Raw genomic sequence first — 22,655 nt, forward strand, 5'->3', positions numbered from 1 at the left:
TGTTTACATTTTTTGTTTTGGTGTGATGTGTGGGTTGGATAACTTATTATATTGTTTTTTTTCCTAGACCTGTCTTAGCAGAATCTGAGGTGTGGCCAGCAGTAGCAACCCCTCCCCTATCCCCACTCAACTGCAACCCACACATCACACCAAAAGAAAACACCAAGCGGGGCTCTTTTGCCTAGAGGTCGCTGTTTGATTACAAACTAATTGTTATTCAATATTCTTAATTATATTAATATTCATATTTAATATTAAATATTATTGGGGGGAAATGAAAGTGGTAAAAATAGGTGTGGAGGGGATCTTTAAAGTCTTTAATGTACAAATGGTTCTTTCAAGGCTCCTTCGTCTCACCCCATTTCAAACCATTAACATAGCAACGAGAGGGGTTAACACGGGAAGTTCCCATCCAAACAATGAAATGCTAGGTACTGGCTAGAAAGTAGAAACATACTTGATTAATAAAGAATAGCGGCCACACACTAGAGTGGACTATGATCCCACTAGTATTGACTGGTTACCACCACTGTTAATTAATACATACTAGCACATTGTGATGGTAACACAGTCTAGTGTGCAGACTGCACTTTATCCAACGGCTTTGGATAAAAGCGCTATATAAATGCACCATTTACCATCATCCAGTATCAGTATTCCTATTCAGAGCAGCTTCATGAATACATGCCCTCTGGTTTGTGGTTGTCTAAAGCTTTGGCTCCCAACCTTTGGACTCCTGGATTGTTACACATTACATTTGGCCTCAAACCCCCATTTGATAAGATTTAGACTCCGGAACCTTTTCTGACATGGCTTTTGCTGCTAGATATAGAAAGAGAAGAATAGTCTCATTGGGCAAATATCTAGTGAAGGAAATAAGTGAAATGAGGACTATTCCCAATTTGCTGGGAGCCCTTCCAGACCCCTCATTGAGAAGCACTGGTCTAACAGATGTTAGTGGCTGGTCCTCCAGCGTCCGATGGCCATCTTCAAGGTGTGGTTGGGGGTGAGCAGTGTGGTCATCAGAGGCGTGTTGGTCATTGGACTGGAGCGGTTCTTGGTGTGCAACCATCTCTCAATAGCCTCTCTCTCATATGAATAGCCATCTGTTAAGGAAAGTGTACATTTACATTTGTCATTTAGCTGAATGCTTTCATCCAAAGCGACTTATAAGTTCTGTACTACAAGTCAGCAGGAAGGATACAACTCTTTCAGCTGAGTAACAATGTTCATCAAAGTGTTGAAACGTGGGTGCTGCAGTGTTGAGTGCATAGTAGTAGACATATTAGTATATTAGGAAGAGTGCATGATAGTAGAGGACAGTAAGAAGGTTAGTGGGGTTTTTGTGTTTTCTTTTCTTCTCTCATTTCAGATATTGACCATAGTGTACACATTCACACAACACAGAATGAAAATACACATAGAATATGTGGATATTTACATGATAAAACATACTGTATTAAAGCAACATGAGAGGGAGTGTATTATAATGAATAACATTGATCATAGATCATCACAGCTGCAATGTAATTTACTATAACATGTGACCTTGAACGTTCTATTGTTTTTATACAACATCTTTTTTTTCATACATTATCCGATTTCATATTGTGAATAAAAGACTGAGATGTCAATGACTGAGGCTCGCTGAAATGTACTCCACAGTGCACACAGTCGATTTCCTTCAGTCAGCTTGTATAAGTGAGCATATCCCCATTGACTTAGTTTGCATTCGTTTGTGACTAACTATCCAGAGCTAATATGAAGAGCAGAATGCCAATCAACATCATCACTGGTAAGTAAGAAATGGGTCTAGGATTCCAAAAATCAGACCCATCCCTTTAATTCTGCTCCGTATAGACCGCAGAAGTGACACTCCCTTTGCCCTGGTTCAAAAGCTACAATACTCTACTATGCATACTGTATGATATTTTAAGGTACAATACTCTACTATGCATACTGTATGCTATTTTAAGCTACAATACTCTACTATGCATACTGTATGCTATTTTAAGCTGCAATACTCTACTATGCATACTGTATGATGTTTTAAACTGCAATACTCTACTATGCATACTGTATGATATTTTAAGCTGCAATACTCTACTATGCATACTGTATGATGTTTTAAGCTACAATACTCTACTATGCATACTGTATGATATTTCCCCCTGGGAATGGCAGTTAGCAGAGAGCCATTTGTTATTGTATTTGCACAGCTAGGAGTTGCTTAGCAACCATATAGACAATGTGACAACCTTGGCACAACAATAGGCATGGAATGGCAAGATCTATACAAGTAAATTGAATGTCACTTCTGCGATCTATATGCCTGCTATTTGATTGCTCATATGTGATAATATTACTGTAGCCGATCATAGGAGCAAGATAAGGTGGTTGCCCAGACAGAGAGACATGCAGGCAGACAGACTCCTCTCTCACCAGCAGCGATGACCGGTTCCTTCATCAGCTCCCTGGTGATAGGGCACAGGTACTCATCAGGGATGCCCGTACACACCGATGCCCCCTTCAGCTCCTCCACCCTCCTGAGGACCTTGCTCCGCAGGCCAACAGACTCTACACACACAGGCGGGAACAACAGGGGACATGATGAAAGAGAAGGCTTAGCACAGAGCAATTTCAATTCCTGTAGCAGCCACGTGAATTACAGTGTAAATCAATGGAAGGCCAGGTGGAATAACGCTGAGTCACACAATACACCCCCCACCCAGGAACCCCAAGGCTTTCTCTCTTAAAAAAATCCCTGGCCTACGATGTGATGCAACCACAGTCCTTGTCTTGTGTACTTGTGATTTAATTTTTTCATTTACAATAAAAAGGTTTTGCACAGAAAGTCATATTTTGTAACAAGCTTATAAGTCGTTGTATTTGCAATTGTCGTTGTGTTTCATCACATTGGCTAGCGTATAATCTGCAATATCAAATTGTGGGCCAGAATTGGAGATAAAGATAATGAACATGTGCAAGGCGAGTCAATATAATGCTATTTGAGCATTAGAGTAATGGTAAGAAAGCAGTGATTTAGGTTAGTCACTATAGCTGATTGTCACTCATCTCTGACCCAGTAATGTGTGTGTTTGGGCATTGACCACAAGAGGGAGTTCCCCAACAATGAGCAGTGATTTAGACCTTTATTTTGAAAGTATTTTCTTGGCTATTCTACAATATATGGTTGCAGTCTTATGACTGTGAAAGGGTCCTTATAGCATGTATTCATGCAATAGCCATTGTGTTTCATCACACCCTACTGAGCAATTGTTCATCTATATCTATCTACGGGAGGATGACTAATAGTACATAATCCATTCCAGACTAATATTGTTATTGCTAAGATTAAAAGGCAATATCAGACATTGTTGCAAATGTACTAATTTACTATTTCAATGTTGGCATCAGAACTAAGTTTATTAGCGACTGGAAAAGTTGAGAATTAAAGCAAATAGCCAAGCAATACCTAACGGCTGAATGAATGAATGAATGAAAACTTTATTTAACAGATTGCAGAATGGGTACAATACAGTACGGCTCAATACATACAATTGTTAAGGGGATGCAGACCTGAGAAAGACGTTTGTCTTGTTTCCATCAGGGTCCCCCATTTTCAATTCATATAGACATATATGACATACATGACATACAGATAGTCAGTACTGCTACATCTATACATTTATGACATACCAGATTTGCAAATACAGTACTGTTTGTGATACAGAAGGAGTCAAGAAAAGGGAGTATATACATTTGACGTAGAAACTGTACATTGGAGGTTGGGTGGGGGGGGTTGGGTACATTGGGATATTGACAGCCATACTGGGTAATTTACATTGGAGGTGGTTGGGGGGGGGGGGGGGGGCGGGGGGCATACTGTATAACCAAGTAACACTGTACATTGAGGGGGGGGGGGAGGAGACACTGTACAAACAAACACAATTGTACATTGAACTATTGACAAAACCATACTAGGTAAATGACTGTACATTGGAGGGGGTTGGAATGATTGGGTTAGGATATTTACAGGGGCCAGTGTTGAATTGCAGTCTCCCGTAGGTGTCCCTTGAGAGAGGTTTTGAAAGTGGGTAGTGATCCACATTCCTTTACAGCTTTGGGTAGGGCGTTCCACATTGATGTGGCATAATTGCGAAACGTGTTTAGTCCCTTATTTGAGCCGAATCTGGGTTTGACATGATTTGTGGCTCTATGTGGTGCAGTGTGTGTGTGACTTGTTGCTCACCTATGTGTAGCTCTGAGGCCAGCGTCTCTTTGGTCAGATTCAGTAGCTCTGTTCCATCAATGTTGTTGGTTCTAAACGTGTCCACTAACCCATCCAGACCCTCCTCAACCAACCACCCTGACACATCCCCTTCTGACCAATCACTGACCAGCAGCTTGGAATGGCCTGCTACCGTTTGCCCTAAGAGAGAGAGAGGGGGTCAAACAGGAAGTGAATCCTGGTTAATTGCAGCATCAGAGAATGGCCAAGAAACAGCTTTTATGCATGACTTCTTCCAGGATGTTGTTGACTGGGATAAGCTGTTGATCGGTCATTGCAGGGGGAATGTTTTGACGTGGGCCTGGATATGTGTGGTGCGATTTGGAACATGAGGAAAATAATAATAGATACAGCCGCAAGCGGCAATTAAGGGGCCAAGCATAATAAGCTAATTTCCTTATGGCAAATAATCTTTTTTTCTTTTCTTTTTTTTTAAACAGTGGTGGACTTAGACACGCTACATAAGAAATAGAGAAGAAATCATACAATTATAATAGCTGCCTCGCACCTTTTGTGCTTGGCCCCTAAGAATACAGTACCTAGCATTATAATATAAATAAACTGTATGGCTCCCTACCTTTGCTCGACATCAGTGCAATTTCACCTGGAACATAGAAATTGATGTCAATTACTACATGGCAGAACAAATGACAGGTTACATTGTACCTGGGAAATTACGTCTAAATCAATCAGTGAGGCTGCTGTACAATAGGCTCATGTTGTGTAAGGCAGTGGTTCCCAATGTGGGGGTCGCGAGCCGCCGCGGTAGGGTCGCCAGATGATTAAAAAAATTCGATTTTCTTTTTTTTATGCAGTCAGGCCACTGAACTTAGAAGCAGGCCAGGCCATTGTTTCTAGTTGCAGCGGCGCAATAGTTAGATAACCTAGGTGGGGAACAACCAGGAGATCACTGCAACTCACACAAGTTGGAGAACTATCTCTCTCTCACACACACACATACAAAGGGAACCACATGTGATTGGTGGAGGCGGGACCCTTACAAAAAAACAAAAAATCCATGAAAATCAGTGTTGTTGCTAATCATTGACACATGCTAGCCTGTAATAATCCCCCCCAGAAAAATCTACTTTGCATTTCATATTGCAAATATATGCCATCACACACAGTGGCATTTAAAGGGTTAGAATTATACAATGAATATGTGGTGTTATGATCAGGGCTGAAGTTGAATAAAAGATTGTATTATTTTCAATCTGACATTACAAAAAAACAGAAAATTCATCAAAAGCAGTGTTGTTGCTAATCATACATATGCTAGCCTGTTTTTTAACAATAATTTGTGATGCCCTCACAAACACTGGCATTTAAAGGGTACAAATAAAAAAATTCCTGCACCAGAATGTATGTAACAAAATATTTTCTGGTGGGGGACCCCCCGCTTAAAAAGTGGCCTGACTGGGGCTATATTTCGCACTATATTTCCTGGCCTTGAATGATTTCCCCAGTCCGGCCCTGGTTAAAAGCCTCCAATGCTTATTAGTGTGTGTGTGTTTTAATGTTTCAACCATACATTTCCATTTATATAAAAAATTATTATATTTTTAAATATATGGAGTAGAGTGTCTAGAAGAGTAGAGGGTCTAGAGGAGTAGAGGGTCTAGAAGAGTAGAGTCTAGAAGAGTAAGTGTCTAGAAGAGTAGATGGTCTAGAAGAGTAGTGTCTAGAAGAGTAGTGTCTAGAAGAGTAGATGGTCTAGAAGAGTAGTGTCTAGAGGAGTAGAGGGTCTAGAAGAGTAGAGTGTCTAGAGGAGTAGAGTGTCTAGAAGAGTAGATGGTCTAGAAGAGTAGAGTGTCTAGAAGTGTAGAGTGTCTAGAAGGGTAGAGGGTCTAGAAGAGTAGAGGGTCTAGAAGAGTAGAGGGTCTAAAAGAGTAGAGGGTCTAGAAGAGTAGGGTCTAGAAGAGTAGAGTGTCTAGAAGAGTCGAGTGTCTAGAGGAGTAGAGGGTCTAGAAGAGTAGATGGTCTAGAAGAGTAAGTGTCTAGAGGAGTAGATGGTCTAGAAGAGTAGATGGTCTAGAAGAGTAAGTGTCTAGAAGAGTAGAGGGTCTAGAAGAGTAGAGGGTCTAGAAAAGTAGAGTGTCTAAAGGAGTAGAGGGTCTAGAAGAGTAGAGGGTCTAGAAGAGTAGTGTCTAGAAAAGTAGAGCGTCTAGAAGAGTAGAGTGTCTAAAAGAGTAGAGGGTCTAGAAGAGTAGAGGGTCTAGAAGAGTAGATGGTCTAGAAGAGTAGAGGGTCTAGAAGAGTAGATGGTCTAGAAGAGTAAGTGTCTAGAAGAGTAGTGTCTAGAAGAGTAGAGGGTCTAGAAGAGTAGAGTGTCTAGAAGGGTAGATGGTCTAGAAGAGTAGTGTCTAGAGTAGAGGGTCTAGAAGAGTAAGTGTCTAGAAGAGTAGAGGGTCTAGAAGAGTAGAGGGTCTAGAAGAGTAGAGGGTCTAGAAGAGTAGATGGTCTAGAAGAGTATAGGGTCTAGAAGAGTAAGTGTCTAGAAGAGTAGAGGGTCTAGAGCAGTCGTGCCCAGTAGATCACGCGCTGGTTTCAAGTAGACCGCGAGATTATTTTGTAAAATCATTTAATTTGATTTGATTTGGAGGGGAGGACAACACACGTTCGAGCAGTCCTGTGTATAACAAGCAGTCGGCAGCCTGAGCCAATCGATACCGTCTACATTCCGTACATTCCGGACAGCGAGCTTCACCCATAGGGATGCAAATTGATGCCTTTGTTTTCATGGAGTAGTGGCATGAGTGGGGGTCGGGTCCATCACCTGGCAGGTACAGTATAAACATGGCTCTGAGACCAGCCTTGAGTCACTCAAAACTGCAAGATGAATGGAACACCACCAGCTAAAAAGAGGTTCATTCAGAGGACGCTACTTTTCAACAACGCAAGCAAGACTTCACTGCCGCCAGAGCGAGGACCCTCCGACGAGCTGCCGCATGCAAGCAGAACTTCAACGTCAGGGTGAGGACACCGCACAGTTTGATTGCACACATTATGAGGAGCAAGTTCAAAGCATCTTGTCAGAGTTTGATAAGCGCTTCACAGACTTTTCAATACTTGAACCTGTTGCAAGCTACATGTGTTTTCCATTTGGAACTGTAGATGTGGATGACATCACATCCAAAGTGGCCACACTGTTTAATCTGGACAGCCATGCTGTGGAGAACGAGATCCTCACACTTCAAACTGACATTGAGATTAAAGCCAGGGCAACACAAGGGATGAAGGCAGAGTTCTGGGAGCTACTGCTGCCTGAGAAGTACCCCAACCTCAGGAGATGTGCCATGAACTTAACAGCATTATTTGGATCATCATCATCAACCTACCTGTGTGAGTCTGCTTTCTCTCACATGAAGAGATCATCAAGTCCAAGTACAGAACCACATTGACAGATGACCATCTTGTGGACTGCCTGAGGCTTGCAACCAGCTCCTACAACCCAGACTTTGAAAAACTAGCTACCTCTTCCCAGTGCCAGCGTTCTCACTAAGAGACATTTAATAAAATAAAAAAAACAAGATAAAGGAGAACTATCAGTGACTGTTGACAGACCTTTTTGTGGAATTGTTTTTTGATTGTATTCCATTTTGCAATGTGACAGCTCTGTTTACACATCATTCCTATTCCCTTTTAATTGTACATATATTTTTGTTTTGATTGTATTGTTCCACTTTTGCTTTGGCAATGTAAACACATGTTTTCTCATGCCCATTGAACTGAGTGTGTGTGTGTTGTCACTTGTCAGTGTGTATGCAGAGTGTGAAATAAACGTGAGAAGTTACAGTTACAGTCTTGTCATTCTTGTAATTCCTACACTACACTGTTACAATGATATATAAAATAGCATATTATATTATATACCCATTCAATATGCACATGACAGAAAATATTATATGCCATATAATATTTTCTGTCATGTGCATATTGAATGGGTAATACTATTACTACTAATACTAGCCTTATGCACCTTATGACACTGAATATATTTTTCAGTTAGTTAGATAGTCAATTATATTGACCTATTTGTTTACACTGCTTGTGTTGTTTTTACTACCTGTACCCCCTTCCCCCATGCTGCTATTATGCCTGAATTTCCCCAAGGGGATCAATAAAGGAATATCTTATCTTATCTTATCTTAGCCGAGAGTAGGACAAATTTGGGCTGGTAGCTCTCGGCTAGGTGGCAAATTAAAAAGTAGATCTTGGTTCAAAAAAGGTTGGGCACCCCTGGTCTAGAGTGTCTAGGAGGGTAGTAAAAACATACCAGGGCATTTCCATTATTTTCCATGGATAAGGGGTTGAGAGATGGAGGAAGTAGACATACACATTTGAAATGTTGAATTATAAAACCATAAACTAATGCTGTAATATAGACAATGCCGTTAAGCTTAAAGGGATGTTTCAGATATTTGGAACCCTAACCCTATTTCTTACTTATTAATTATGTTGTTCAGCTGTGAACCGAGTAGTAGATTTCAGCGAGCTTCAGTCAGCCTGTACAGACAGGAGCTTGACCACATTGACTTTGCATTGGTTTGTGGCCAACTAGCCGGAGCTAGTGTGAGGAACAGCATGGATTGTGCTGAGAAAGGACTCTACCGATCATCAACATCAAATAATAGAGCTAGGGTTCCAAGAATATGAACTATATCTTTAATCAGACTGAGATGTGTGTGTGTATGTGTTGCTGTGCCCACCATGACCACTGTATCCATCCTCCACCTTCCAGATGTTTACAGTCTTGTCCATAGATCCTGTAGCGATCAGTGAGGAGATGGGAGAGAAGGCACACGCTGTCACATACCTGCAGCACAGAGAAACAGGTCAGCTCAGCAGTAAGAGCACTAGACACATTAGAGCACTAGTCATATAAAGATAAAATATAATGAGATAAAAAGGAAATAAAAGTGGAATAACATAAGTAAACTAGAATGGGTGCTCAGTGGAGCACATGTGTCCGCGACATGCTATAGTTGGTAATACACATTTCCCCCAAATTAATGAAGGAGGTATGGCATGTACGCATACGTTTTATGTCATCTGTCGTGGCCTCTTCAGGATGTGTGCGACTCGAGTCACAAGTTCTTTCATGCAGTTTGTGGTTTTCATCGAGATTGATATGCCTTTAACATACACAAGTTGGTTCCAATCAATCATGTGAATGAATGCCTGCAAAGACTAACGTCGGGTGCTCCAGTAGCACACCATGTTACCGCGCTGCGTCGCGGGACTCCGTGCTGCGTCACGGATCTGGTTGACTCCGAGTTCGTTTCCCGGACTCGCCGTCATTTGCCGAATGTCTCCCCCTGCTCTCTCTCCCGTTTCACCCTACAACTGTCGGTCATGCTTGACCAGAAAAGCGATAAACGCTAAAAAAAATAAAGTTTAAAAAAAAATAAAGACTAACGTCACCTGAGGCAACACCAGCAGATGCAGGGGTGGCCGAAGTACAAGGTGTGATGGTGGAGGACACAACTGGTGAAGTACAAGGTGTGATGGTGGAGGACACAGCTGGTGAAGTACAAGGTGTGATGGTGGAGGACACAGCTGGTGAAGTACAAGGTGTGATGGTGGAGGACACAGCTGGTGAAGTACAAGGTGTGATGGTGGAGGACACAGCTGGTGTAGTACAAGGTGTGATGGTGGAGGACACAGCTGGTGAAGTACAAGGTGTGATGGTGGAGGACACAGCTGGTGAAGTACAAGGTGTGATGGTGGAGGACACAGCTGGTGAAGCGGCGACGGAGACTTAATCGCAACAGCAAGAAGCAACCAGTAGCAAAAACTGGTGTTGCTTTTTTGGGTGTACAAAGTGGTTTAGTATAGTGTAGTTGAAGTTGTAATGGTAGTAGTTGTTTGGTTGTACAAAGCCGTTCTGAATAAATGTTGTATAGATGTATATCAATGTTTTTGTAGAATATACCGTAGTATAGTCCAACTGTTATTGTGCAGAGGCATAGAATAGTAGTGTGTGTATGACTTGTATCCTTGTAATACAATGTTTGTGTTTGCTGTGCGTCGTGTCATTGCCTTCAAGGTTGTACCTTTGTGCAAGTAGTTTGTAGTAGTAGTACATACAATGCCCCTTGGTTATAATGAACAGTGCATGTTGCTATATATATATATATATATATATATATATATATATATATATATTAGACATTTGATTGTTGAAAATGCATGGTGTTGTCTCTCTCTAGTTGTAGTTGGGATGTTGAGAAAAAGGACATTGGAATTGTTCATTTTAAAGAAATAATTGGACACCCATTTGTCATGGAGTGCTTATGTTTTTAATATTGTCCGTTTCCGTTGAAATGTGGAGATATTTTCTCTATTGTTCAGTATTTGTTTTCTCTTACCATCTTGTTTTTATTTGCATTTGTTTTAATGTTGTTCTATATGTAAAATGTTCTGCATGCTGCCTTCTTGGCCAGGGACCACTTGAAAAAGAGGTGGAAATCCCAATGTGATTATCCTTGTTAAATAAAGGATATAATTCTTTTGTCTGCAAACGCAAATGAATGACTGAAACACTAGCTGGTTATGATGTAATTAGCATTGATTTCAATGTTAAAATCCCATTTACTGTTCAGTTGCTGAGAAAAGTGAACATACTGTAGTGCAATTGTTCAAACCGGAGGTCTCAAGCTCTGAATGTTATCTACAGCACCTTGCCGTCTCGGTGGCAAAAGTAAAAGTGACAAGTGTATACCACAGTATTTCACATTGTGTATGTAGCACTCCAGGTTCAATAGTAGCAGTCATAGTTGGTAGTGCAGACAGCAGGTAAGCAGATATGAAAAGTGGAATATTTAGCATTTTGGAATATGTGGAATATGAAGCATTGCCATTTACAGTAGTTGTCCGTTACCTTTACACACCACTAAGCTTTCTCATTGTTCCCGATTACCAGAATGTGTGACTCTGACTCATATGACATGTCTACTTCTAGTCAGGCTTAGTCAGGCTTTTATTAATGGCTACTGTATGTACAAAGACTATGGCTGACCCCTCTCCTAGTCGAGTAGTCATTGAGTTTTACAGATTTGTCGATTAAATCAACAAATCAATTAGTCGATCAAATCCTATAAGACTATTAGTCGACGATTTCTTTAGTCAAGAACCTCGCTGCCGAAAACAAAACCAATTTCAAATGAACAAGACTGTTGATGTCATGTAACTCTGACCATAAGGGTGAATATTTACCTCTCATGCTGGGTCAAGGTGTACAGTAAAACCGCCTTGTTCTGAAAACACAATGATCCAGCTCAATGCCAAAGGAGACAAGGGTTGAAATCGTACAGTATATAAAGATGATAGAAGGCATAAATAATCAGATCCTTTACAGAAAGCACCAGTCCTTGTTATGTTTTTTTTTTTTTGCCATATCAGTGTGTGGAGTATATTCACATACATTCTTGGAGTTTGATCTGTAGTTGTATCCAATTTACTATACATCGTTTTTTTTTTACAAGAAACAATGTAAACAAAGATTTTACAGCTACAAAATACAATTAAAAACAAAAAAGTACTAGGTTTGTCCTTGTATGGATGAACTAGAACATGAATACATGTCTCCATGGGGCTACCCATTTTTCTATGGTTGGATCACTGATATGGCCTTTAAGAACTGGGACTTATTTGAGACATTAAAAAAAGAGACAATGACTTACAGCATCATAGACGGTGACGGTTTTATCCACAGAGCTTCAGGGAATAGGAAGAGATGACATTGTAATCGTGTAGGTTAAACACAAAGACACAGTGCAGTCTGGAAGTCTTAAAGTCCACACATTTTAGGGGACCAAAAGAAATTAAATTTGACAAATTAACTTAAATAAAGTCATCACATTTAACAAGGAGAGTAGCACCCATTTTAAGAATTAACATACTGCATGTTGTGTGGCATGGTGGTGCAGTGGTTAACACTGTCTCCTCACAGCAAGAAGGTCTTGGGTTCGATTGGCGCTTGAGGACCTGAGGACCAGGTTGCCAGGTACCCAGGTGAGGTACTGTATCTCACGGGCCTTTCTGTGTGGAGTTTGCATGTTCTCCCCGTGCTCGCAAGGGTTTCTCCCCAAAGAGAGATAAACCCAATTAGGGATGCACGATAATTATCGGGCCGATAATTATCGGGCCGATATCAGCAATTATGACGTCATCCCGATAAACTCGATAACGTTATTGATAGCTCCGATAACATATAATAAATTTTTTGGTTAAAAGAAATCCGGTGTGGGTGGATTTGGATGAAGGGCGCTTGTTTTTATTATAGCCTCCTCCCGTTTTGCCAGTACTGTGGTAAAACTGATAGTGTGTGGTTTAGGAACAGGGAGTTTTTCACAAATCCAGCGCTCCCTTTCTTGGCTGTGACGTAGTCACGTTACATTCGGAGACAGACAAGTCGATCTGCCAATTACGTCCCACGGCTTGCACCCACCTCTTCTTCTTACCACCAATCAGAAGCTCTCGTTCGTTTATTTACCTCCGGATTGTCAGCCATTACTCTACTCGGAGCTAACGTTATCTCCCCGCCAGCCACATTGACAAGTACCAGCGCTTATACATTACTGGCAAATGTCTTGTTGCACTTGTGGCAACGAGCGTTGTCAGCATCGACTTTAGTAAAATAGACCCAGACTTTTGAACATTTCGTTCTGTCCGCCATTATGAGAGCAGAGCTGTCTGTACTCGGTGTGTGTGTGTGTGAGTGAGTGAGTGTGTGTGTGTGGGAGGGGAAGAGAGGAGAGAGCAGGCAGCCCGCTCCCCGCGCAAGCACAGAGACACAGAGGCAGGAGAGATAGACAACGGCCAACAAGATTAGTTTGCGACGTTTAAATTCCTAAAAAAAAAACTCCATAATTTCTCGAGTACCGATAGCAGTACCGATGACGTCGGAGCTTATAAATACTCCAAAAAAAATGTTTTTGATTAAAAAAATATATATATATACAGTTAAAAAAAATATTATAATACAATAAATATCGGTTATCGGTATCGGTATCGGCTTGAGGAGCATAAAGTTATCGGTATCGGTGTCAAAAAATCAATATCGTGCATCCCTAAACCCAATGCAGATCGCCAACGCTGTCACGTCCTTGGCGAAGACGGACAGGAGCACTTAGATTGGTCCCTGAGCGCGGCTCCACGCTGCAGCCCATGTCTGCTCCCGGCTGCCCTTGTCTCTCTTCTTCTTCTTCTTCTTCCTGTGCTCCAGGGCAGTTCAGTCAGTATTTGTGACAATGCACCACTCTCACTTAAAGCTAGAAATCACAGAAACGTGAAACATTTTATGGCCTCGGAAAGACAGAGCCCCATTCATTGTCTATGGAGATTTTTAATCTGTCCCAGATTTTACATCTCAGTGGAGGGTTCTCTGATTTCTAGCTTTAGGAAAGAATAGTGTTCACATAATATTGTGTTCATAAAATTCATATATGTTCTTCCTATGTTCTTCCTTCCTGGAAACATATCTGAATTCTTAAAATGGGTGGCTGGTTGGTTGCAAGTCTTTTGCAATCAATGGCTGCCTGAAGTCCGTGACCCTTATGTGGGCATCGTGAAATAATTTAGACTTTCCTGCTAACAAAGCGGAGACCAATGCCCTCAATACATTTGAATGGGATTTATAGGATTTTAGGTATACAGTGGATTATCCATCAGAATACAGTATGGGATATGTAGGTGACTTCTCAGTGTTATTTTATTCAGTCCTTGAAGGTTCAAAGAAAATAGTGTATAAATCATCACCGGTCACCCGAAGCAAAAATAGAGATTTTTTCCATATCCAATTTTACTATGGAAGTGAAGGAGAAACAGGAAAAGGTCACAGAAATTGCAAAACAAGAAAAAAAATTCACCGTCCCAAGACTTCATAGACTGCACTGTATCTTGAAAATCACATGAAACCTTTCAATGCAGATCATGAAAAATATTTTCAGACTTAATTTCTGTATCAAGGCAAGCATGACTTGGAACCCACATGACAGAAATACTGCTGCTGTCTTAAAAAATATATACATATACACTGATTTTCCCGCACTTTTTTTTTCCAACCCGCATAGGAACCCTGCACTGAGTCATAACGTAGGAGTCATAAGCCAAGTTTCACAACTTGTTGAGTAACCGACACTTCGAGGCTAGTCCCTGGACGGGTCCAGCTAATTTTAGATGCATGTCTCCCCCCTGTGGTTGAATGGAATACTACAGTTTCATGAGTCTTTAAAGTGGCCTACGAATAGACCGTTCTGTCAAAATGCGTCATCATCAATCTACAAAAAATTTGTCTATGCAATAGAACGATCTGTCTTTAAAGGACAATTAGTGGTCAAAAGCATCGTCTTACCCAGACACAAGCAACTGTCCGTCTGAAGAGAAAGCACAGGAGAGCACAGGAGCAGACTGGCCCGTCAACGTGCAGAGAAGCTGCATCTTATAGCCTGGGACGAGAGAAAGACACAAATCCCATTCAAGACAAAAGAGAGAAGCATATATCAGTCAGACAGTTATTGACAGTTGGTTGTTAACCAGATGAGTTGGCCTGCTCTGTGTGCACTAAGAGAAGCGTGGCAGCATGCAAGGAGGCCAACGTACTTCCTGGTCCGGACTTGTGGATGACCCAGATCTTCAGCAGGCTGTCTTGCCCGCAGGACGCCAGACGAAACTGCACCACTTGACTATCTGAAAGACCTGAAAGACACAAACACACATGCAAATTAAATTATTACGTGGTTCCATTAACCAATATTAGCATAATGCTAATTAGCTGAGATCATGTGTCATTCATAATGCTATTACCAGCAACATTGCAATTAAAATATGTGTAATATTCCATCCCAAAGTGGCTGAGTAACCACGCCAAGGTCTCACCACAGAGGAGGTTGGGGGCGAAGGTGCAACAGGTGACACCCAGGTCATGAGCATTTTTCTCTGCATGGAGCTGGACCATATTCAGGTCCCACAGACGGAGGTCTCCATAGGTGGATCCGGTCACAAACAGCTGGCTGCAAGGGCTGAAGGAGCAGGCTACCATGGTAGTGTCATACACTGCCCCAGTCCTTTAGACAAAACACAAATAGCATCAGCATTAACAGAGCTAAATGTTTTTGGTGTAGGACTTTAACCTATTTTAGCCAGATGAAACGGACTATTTACATTTATGACATTACAGACTACATTCATTAATATGTTGTCGTCAACACTCAGGATAGGTAGACAGGAGAATTATAGACTGTCATGTTGAGGAGCTTGTGTTTAACCAAACGTGATAGGCCTATATAGCCGAGCTTTATTTATTTATTAGTTTATCTTTCAGGGACAATGCAAAAGAAAACATTGTAGCAAGTTACAATAACAAGATACAGATGCATTGCATGTAGGATTTCTAGCCAAGGCTAATTTGCAACCCCTGTCCCTGGTTAGGCTTTTCTACTTAAAAGTGGTCATTGCATATCATCATTACCAAAAGCACATTAGTTAAAACGAGCACATAATTAATAGTGACACTCTTTATATGATCATACAATAATTAGGCTACATGATCACATTACAGTAATTTTACATTGCTTTTTTAATTTTACATACAATTACATTGGGACCCTGATGTAAACAAGACGAAAGTATTTCTCTGGTCTGCATCCCCTTAACAATTGTTTGTATTGAGCCGTACTGTATTGTACCCATTCTGCAATCTGTTAATAAAGTTTTCAATCAATCAATCAAACATGTGTTGTGTATGTGTGCATGCGTGTGTGTTCCCTGCTTCATGGCAATATATGTGTATTTGCATATGTTTATTTTATTTTTTATCCACTTTTTCTCCCATTTTCTATATTTTCTCCCATCCCAATTTCGTATCATCCAATTCAACCCTCCCCTGTCACGAACGCTGTTTCTTGCCTCCCACAAGCCGGCTGCAATGTGGACTAAGTCATACATAGCACAATCCCCTCCGGTACTTGAGGTAACAGCAGTCGCATCTTTTCACCTGCGCAGCTCGATCTCTCAGTGTCGAGGAGTAACGCGTGGGAGGCTCACGCTGCCCCCGACACTTCCTGATTCTACTGCGCAGGCGCATCAACCGACCTGTAGGAGTCGCTGTCCACAACGCCCGATCCCCACCCATCAGTTTCCCACCCCCTAATACGGCCAATGTGTATTAGTATGAACGACCAGCTAAACTGAAAGCAATGTGGAGCGCTGGGCTCGAACAGGCAAGCCCAGCGTCTCCGTCATTCGTGGCGAGCGCCTTGCCCACTACGCCACGTAGCCGCCCTATTTGCATATGTTTATAAATGTGTGTGTGTGTGTGTGTGTGTGTGCATACAATGCATGCATGTACTGTAGTCTTATGTAGTAATGTATGTATGTTGCATTCTGAACTTAATAATAGTAGGTAGTTTCGACAGCCATCACACTTTAAAATGCATCACTGAGCACAGGGTACTATCTTCCTGGACTTTTACTTTAACAATTTTACACTTACTGTATATTTTTACTGTATATTTTATATTAGATGTAACATAGGAAATGTATATCCCGGACCATATTTTATTCTTAGGCTTATTTTTATTCATATTCGTGACTTTTGTTTTAGTCTACCCAAACGTTTCCCGTTTATTGTGAGCGATTTGTAGTGCCAAATTTCCCTCAGGATGAATAAAGTATTTCTATTCTATTCTTTTCTATTCTATAGTTCAACACACAACTCAACTTATCAACTTTACCTGAGCAGCTTCTTTGAAGGGAAATCCCACAGAGCCAAGGTACCATCAGACGCACCGGACACCAGGTGAGTAGAGTCAGGGGAGATGACACAAACCCTGACAGGGCTACGACCTGGATGCTCTAGGATGCCCTCGATCTCACCCGTAGCCATTGACCACACGACTGTAGTTGCATCTGTTGAACATGAGGCAAGGAACTGCCCACAAGCACTGAAGGAACAGCAATGGACGCCATAGCCATGTCCCGACAGTGGTGAGAAGGGCAACTCGGAGAAGTCCTGGCTGTTGTAGATTCTCACCGTTTTGTCCCCAGAGCAGGTGGCAAATAGTGTTGCAGAGAATGCGCACCAGTTGATATCATCTCGATGGTCTTGCAAAGTGCAAATCAGAGACACCATTTGAAGAGGTCGTCCTAAATGTGTAGAAGAAATAAGTACACTGTAGCTTAAACAAAATATACAATATATCCTGCACTGTTAATTAGACTAATACCTGAGAGCTCATTGTCACGATGGTGTGTTCTGTTCATCATTATTACTATATTGAAAGTTGCATTAGGTTGGGATTTGGGAAAGTGTGCCTATACTTAGAACACATTCGAAAGAAAGAAATGTTTCTTTCAAACATAGTAACTTTACCCTGGTTTACTTGTGCTTAGTTACTTATTGAGTTACTTTGTTTCCAAAATCCATAGGATCAATATGCAGATAAGAGTGTTTTTCATTGTTTAACATTGATACTACTTGCAGTCCCTAACATTAACGTTATCTAGAGAGCATTATAATCATCTGATCATGTAAGTAAGTAAGTACCGCCCGGTAAGTAAGTAAGTAAGGTTTATTATAGCACCTTTCACAGACCAGGGTCACAAAGTGCTTCACATTATATAAACATCAATAAAGTGCAAGGATAGCAGCATGTTAAAAAGAAAGTAATTAAAAACGTGAGAGAAAGAAAAAGAAAAACGGATAAAAAGACATAAAATATTTACACAGACATAGTTAGCCAAAAGCCTGTTTGAACAACAGTCTTTTTAAGCTGCTTTTTAAAAGTGTTTACAGAGACCACAGATCTTAGGTCCATGGGCAGAGCATTCCATAGCCTGGGGGCCACGGTTTCGAAGGCTCGTCACCTTTTGTCTTTAATGTAGACCGGGGGACAGCCAACAAGCCCTGGTCAGAAGACCTGACGTGGTGTAAGGAGTGGACTAAGGACGCAGTAGGTCACAGATGTATGCAGGTGCCTGGCCATGGAGTGCTCTGTAGTGTAGGTGATGACACTACCCACTTTCAAAAACACTCTCAAAAAACACCTAAGGGAGACTGCAACTCGAAACTGGCCCCTGTAAATGTCCGAACACTACCCCCTCCAATGTACAGTAAATGACCAAGTATGGTCTTGTCAATAATCCAATGTACAGTTTTGTTTGTACAGTTGTACAGTGTCCCCCACCCACCCCTCCTACCCAACCCCCCCCCCCCCCCCCACCCACCCAACCACCTCCAATGTACAGTCCCCCCCCACCCCCACCTACCCAATCCAATGTACAGTTTCTACGTCAAATGTATATACTTTTTCTTTCTGGACTCTTTTTGTATCACAAACAGTCCTGTAATTGCAAATCTGGTATGTCATAAATGTATAGATGTAGCAGTACTGTCTATCTGTATGTCATGTATGTCATATATGTTACGATGAATTGAAAATGGGGGACCCTGATGTAAACAAGACGAAAGTCTTTCTCTGGTCTGCATCCCCTTAACAATTGTATGTATTGAGCTGTACTGTACTGTACCCATTCTGCAATCTGTTAATAAAGTTTTCAATCAATCAATCAAAGACCAGAACCTTAAAATGAGTTCTAAATTTGATGGGGAGCCAGTGAAGGGAAACTAAGATGGGAGTGATGTGGCATGACGTGTCACGTGCTGGACCTAGTCAGCAGACTTGCAGCTGAGTTCTGGACCATTTTGTGGACGCATCGAGGCAAGTGAACAGGGAGTTACAACAATAGTCCAGGCGGGAATCGGTTGAATAACGTATGGACTCCCACTAATTAATTTTCGTATTTTCCCTATTATCAATAGGGAACGTATCATTTAGGTTAGGCTCCATGGCTAAGCTACTAGCTAGTCACATTAGAGACCAATTTCACATAATTGAGTTTCCGTTGGGAAACGGAATATTGACCAGTGGAAATGTCTACTAAAGTTGAACACCAAGTGGGTTTGACGTGAAGGAGTAATTGAGTTAATGTACAAAAACTGCAGCTAACGTTGCTATTGTACCCATAGATATCTATAGAACACTATATATCTATGATTGTATGATTGTTTACTTCCTGACAATCAGCTGACAGTGATGTCAGTTGTTTAGAAACCTGACCCTACGAGATGCTTCCACCTGCAGAACCACAGAGCCCCGCAGGCTGAGGTCCCGCGAGATGCTTCCACCTGCAGAACCACAGAGCCCCGCAGGCTGAGGTCCCGCAGGCTGAGCTCCCGCAGGCTGAGGTCCCGGACGCTTCCATTGGCTGATTTGGGTCACGTGACCGTCCCACCCAATGGCTGAATTGGAGTGTTGCACCCAATGGCTGAGGGGACCCGCAGGCGTGTTGCTTTCGAACAGCGGAGGAGTGCAAGAATGTATGTAAAATGTAAAAAAAATTATAATAATAAACACTGAGCAGACGTAAACAATATGGGGGCATCTTTGGACACCCCTGCGGCTTGTCTTTTGTGTAGTTATGCATATCGGGACCCGATCACGTTGAAGTGCAAGCATCGTTTCTGCAAGCGCTGTATTGGAGACTTCTGGAGTGACTTCGCGACCGGTCCGTTTTATTGTCCCGAGTGGCGGTGCAACACCTCGTACAAGATTGATTGATTGATTGATTGATTGATTGATTGAAAAGTTTATTAACAGATTGCAGAATGGGTACAGTACAGTACAGCTCAATACATACAATTGTTAAGAGGATGCAGACCTGAGAAAGACTGATGAATGAATTGAAAATGGGGGACCCTGTAAACAAGACGAAAGTATTTCTCTGGGCTGCATCCCCTTAACAATTGTGTATTGAGCTGTACTGTACTGTACCCATTGATTGATTGATTGAAAAGTTTATTAACAGATTGCAGAATGGGTACAGCTCAACAATACACAGACCAGAGAAAGACTTTCGTCTTGTTTACATCAGGGTCCCCCATTTTCAATTCATCATAACATATATGACATACACGACATACAGATAGACAGTACTGCTACATCTATACATTTATGACATACCAGATTTGCAAATACAGTACTGTTTGTGCTACAAAAAGTGTCCAGAAAAAGAGTGTATATACATACATACTTCCTTAACTGTCTCAGGTGGTAGAGGCGCTGCTTCACCTTCTTTACGACTGAGTCTAATAATAATAATAATAATTTAGGACCTGCTCAGAGGTCATCAATCGGCACACATGCGATGCATGCATGCAATTCGTATCTGCGATTAACCCATCCCATCGTCCTTCCCCCCCCAAGGGCAGCCGGGAGCAGACGGGCGTCAACGTGAGCCGCGCCAGGGGACCAATCCAAGTGCTCCTGTCCGTCTTCGTCAAGGACGCCACAGCGTTAGCGATCTGTTGTTGTGCATGTTTTTCCATTGGGTTTATCTTATCGGGGGGGAAACCCTTGCGAGCACATGCAAACATGCAAACATGCAAACTCCACACAGAAAGGCCCGGGAGATACCCCACCTGGGTAACTGGCATCATGGAAACCTGGTCCCCAAGCGGGAATCGAACCCTGGACCTTCTTGCTGTGAGGCGACAGTGTTAACCACTACACCACCGTGCCGCTATCGTCTATGTGTGTTGTCCATGTCAGGTCCTCTGAGATGTGGACCCCCAGGTACTTGAAGCTGCTCACCCTGTCCACGGTAGCCCCGTTTATAACATTACATCTCTAATATATTGTATAACATTACATCTCTAACATACTGTAGTATTATAACATTACATGTCTAATATATTATATAACATTACATCTCTACCTACTGTAGTAGTTTAAGTAACAGGACATGTCTAACTCATCTCTGATCGCCTGTCTTCCTCTTGTATAGCTGGGCATATCTCCACTGTTGTTCCATGAGGTCTACCTGCCAAAGAAGGACGACGGGGTAAAGACCGTGTCCCGCCGCCTGGACAACCAGAAGGGACACGGAGGCAGAGAGGACGGGGTAAAGACCGTGTCCCACCGCCTGGACGACCAGAAGGGACACGGAGGCAGAGAGGACGGGGTAAAGACCGTGTCCCACCGCCTGGACGACCAGAAGGGACACGGAGGCAGAGAGGACGGGGTAAAGACCGTGTCCCGCCGCCTGGACGACCAGAAGGGACACGGAGGCAGAGAGGACGGGGTGAAGACCGTGTCCCGCCGCCTGGACGACCAGAACGGACACGGAGGCAGAGAGGACGTCTCCCTCCCCTGTCCCCGACTCTGTGTCCTGGACCGAGAGGAGACCGGGTTCGGGTTCCACCTGGGCTGTGTTCAGGATGAGCCCGGGACATTCATTAGCCAGGTACTCCATACTATAGGGATGCACCGATCCGACTCTTTCAGTCCCGATACTGATACCGATATACCTGGGCTTTGGGTATCGGCCGATACCCATTGTTCAATTAATAAACTGTATGCCTCACTGTGTGGAAGAGACTGGGATCATTCTTTTGTGCAAGGCAACATCAGGCTTGACATAGATATAAATGTACTGAATTGTTATTTATTATTAAATTAAATATAAACATATAAAAAACAATAAAAATATATATATTTAAAGTGTCTCCGATACCCGATCTAGCTATTTTCGGGGCCGATATCCGATATCAATATCGGATCGGTGCATCCCTACTCCATACTGTTATACTGGATCTATAATGGATGCCTTTTATATAGTGATGCACCAATGTGAAAATTTTGGCCGATACCGATAACCGATATTAATATTGCTGTTCTGGCCGATACCGATATTTACCGATGTCGATATCTCTGTATAGAAAACACTTTTTTATGATAATCAAATAAAGAGCTATTTTCCAAAACGCATAATTTTTTTACTTTTGTAACTTATTTTCAGAAATGACTGATATTTTGAAACTATTTAAGGCCAAAACATGTAAGAAGTGTGTCGACGATATATCGGCCGATATATCATGCATCACTACTTTTGTACCAAGAATGATCTAACGTCATAATGAATATATACATTAAATCGTAAATGGTGCATTTATATAGCAGCTTTTATCCAAAGCGCTTTACAATTTTTGTTCCTCCACATTCACACACCGACGGCAGAGGCGACCACGCAAGGTGCTAACCTGCTCATCGGGAGCAGTTAGGGGTTAAGCGTCTTGCTCTTGTTTTTTTATTTTAAACAATATTTGTATTGGGTTTTACAGTACACAAGTCAGGTTTTCATTGCCATCAATTATTTGACTTGACAAAGGCCACAGGCCGAAACGTTGTGTTATAGTATATTAAACTTGGGAACACGGCAGACGGTGTGCTGACTTTTTTTCCCACAACTTTACATATATATTTGAGTCGAGCACCCGTGACTATACTTGGGATGTGTGTGA

The 22,655-nt window shown here is 42.0% G+C and overlaps 1 protein-coding gene across 1 annotated transcript; it reads right to left on the bottom strand.

The window, feature by feature from the left end:
* Nucleotides 1–605: 605 nt before the first annotated feature.
* On the bottom strand, nucleotides 606–17,436 carry wdsub1 (WD repeat, sterile alpha motif and U-box domain containing 1). Its single transcript, XM_084337767.1, has 11 exons — nucleotides 17,029–17,436; nucleotides 15,173–15,360; nucleotides 14,897–14,992; nucleotides 14,649–14,742; nucleotides 11,977–12,010; nucleotides 11,510–11,550; nucleotides 9,001–9,107; nucleotides 4,869–4,895; nucleotides 4,253–4,432; nucleotides 2,443–2,577; nucleotides 606–1,106 (listed from the first exon to the last, which is right to left on the bottom strand). Exons 1-11 carry the CDS (start codon nucleotides 17,424–17,426, stop codon nucleotides 955–957), a joined length of 1,452 nt encoding a protein of 483 aa, XP_084193893.1. The 5' UTR covers nucleotides 17,427–17,436; the 3' UTR covers nucleotides 606–954.
* Nucleotides 17,437–22,655: the final 5,219 nt, after the last annotated feature.

The sequence above is a fragment of the Notolepis coatsorum genome (assembly GCF_963971535.1).
Source record: "Notolepis coatsorum genome assembly, chromosome: 20".
Lineage (NCBI taxonomy): Eukaryota > Metazoa > Chordata > Actinopteri > Aulopiformes > Paralepididae > Notolepis > Notolepis coatsorum.

What these genes read in the sequence shown, in the direction of transcription:
- wdsub1 (XM_084337767.1), bottom strand. Translation starts at nt 17,426, where the DNA reads ATGGTGTCTCTGATTTGCACTTTGCAAGACCATCGAGATGATATCAAC. An exon ending in CCACAAGTCCGGACCAGGAA is followed by an intron (nt 14,743 to 14,896) that starts GTACGTTGGCCT and finishes CTCTCGTCCCAG; the next exon opens with GCTATAAGATGCAGCTTCTC. An exon ending in GGCCTCAGAGCTACACATAG is followed by an intron (nt 2,578 to 4,252) that starts GTGAGCAACAAG and finishes CTGTGTGTGTAG; the next exon opens with AGTCTGTTGGCCTGCGGAGC.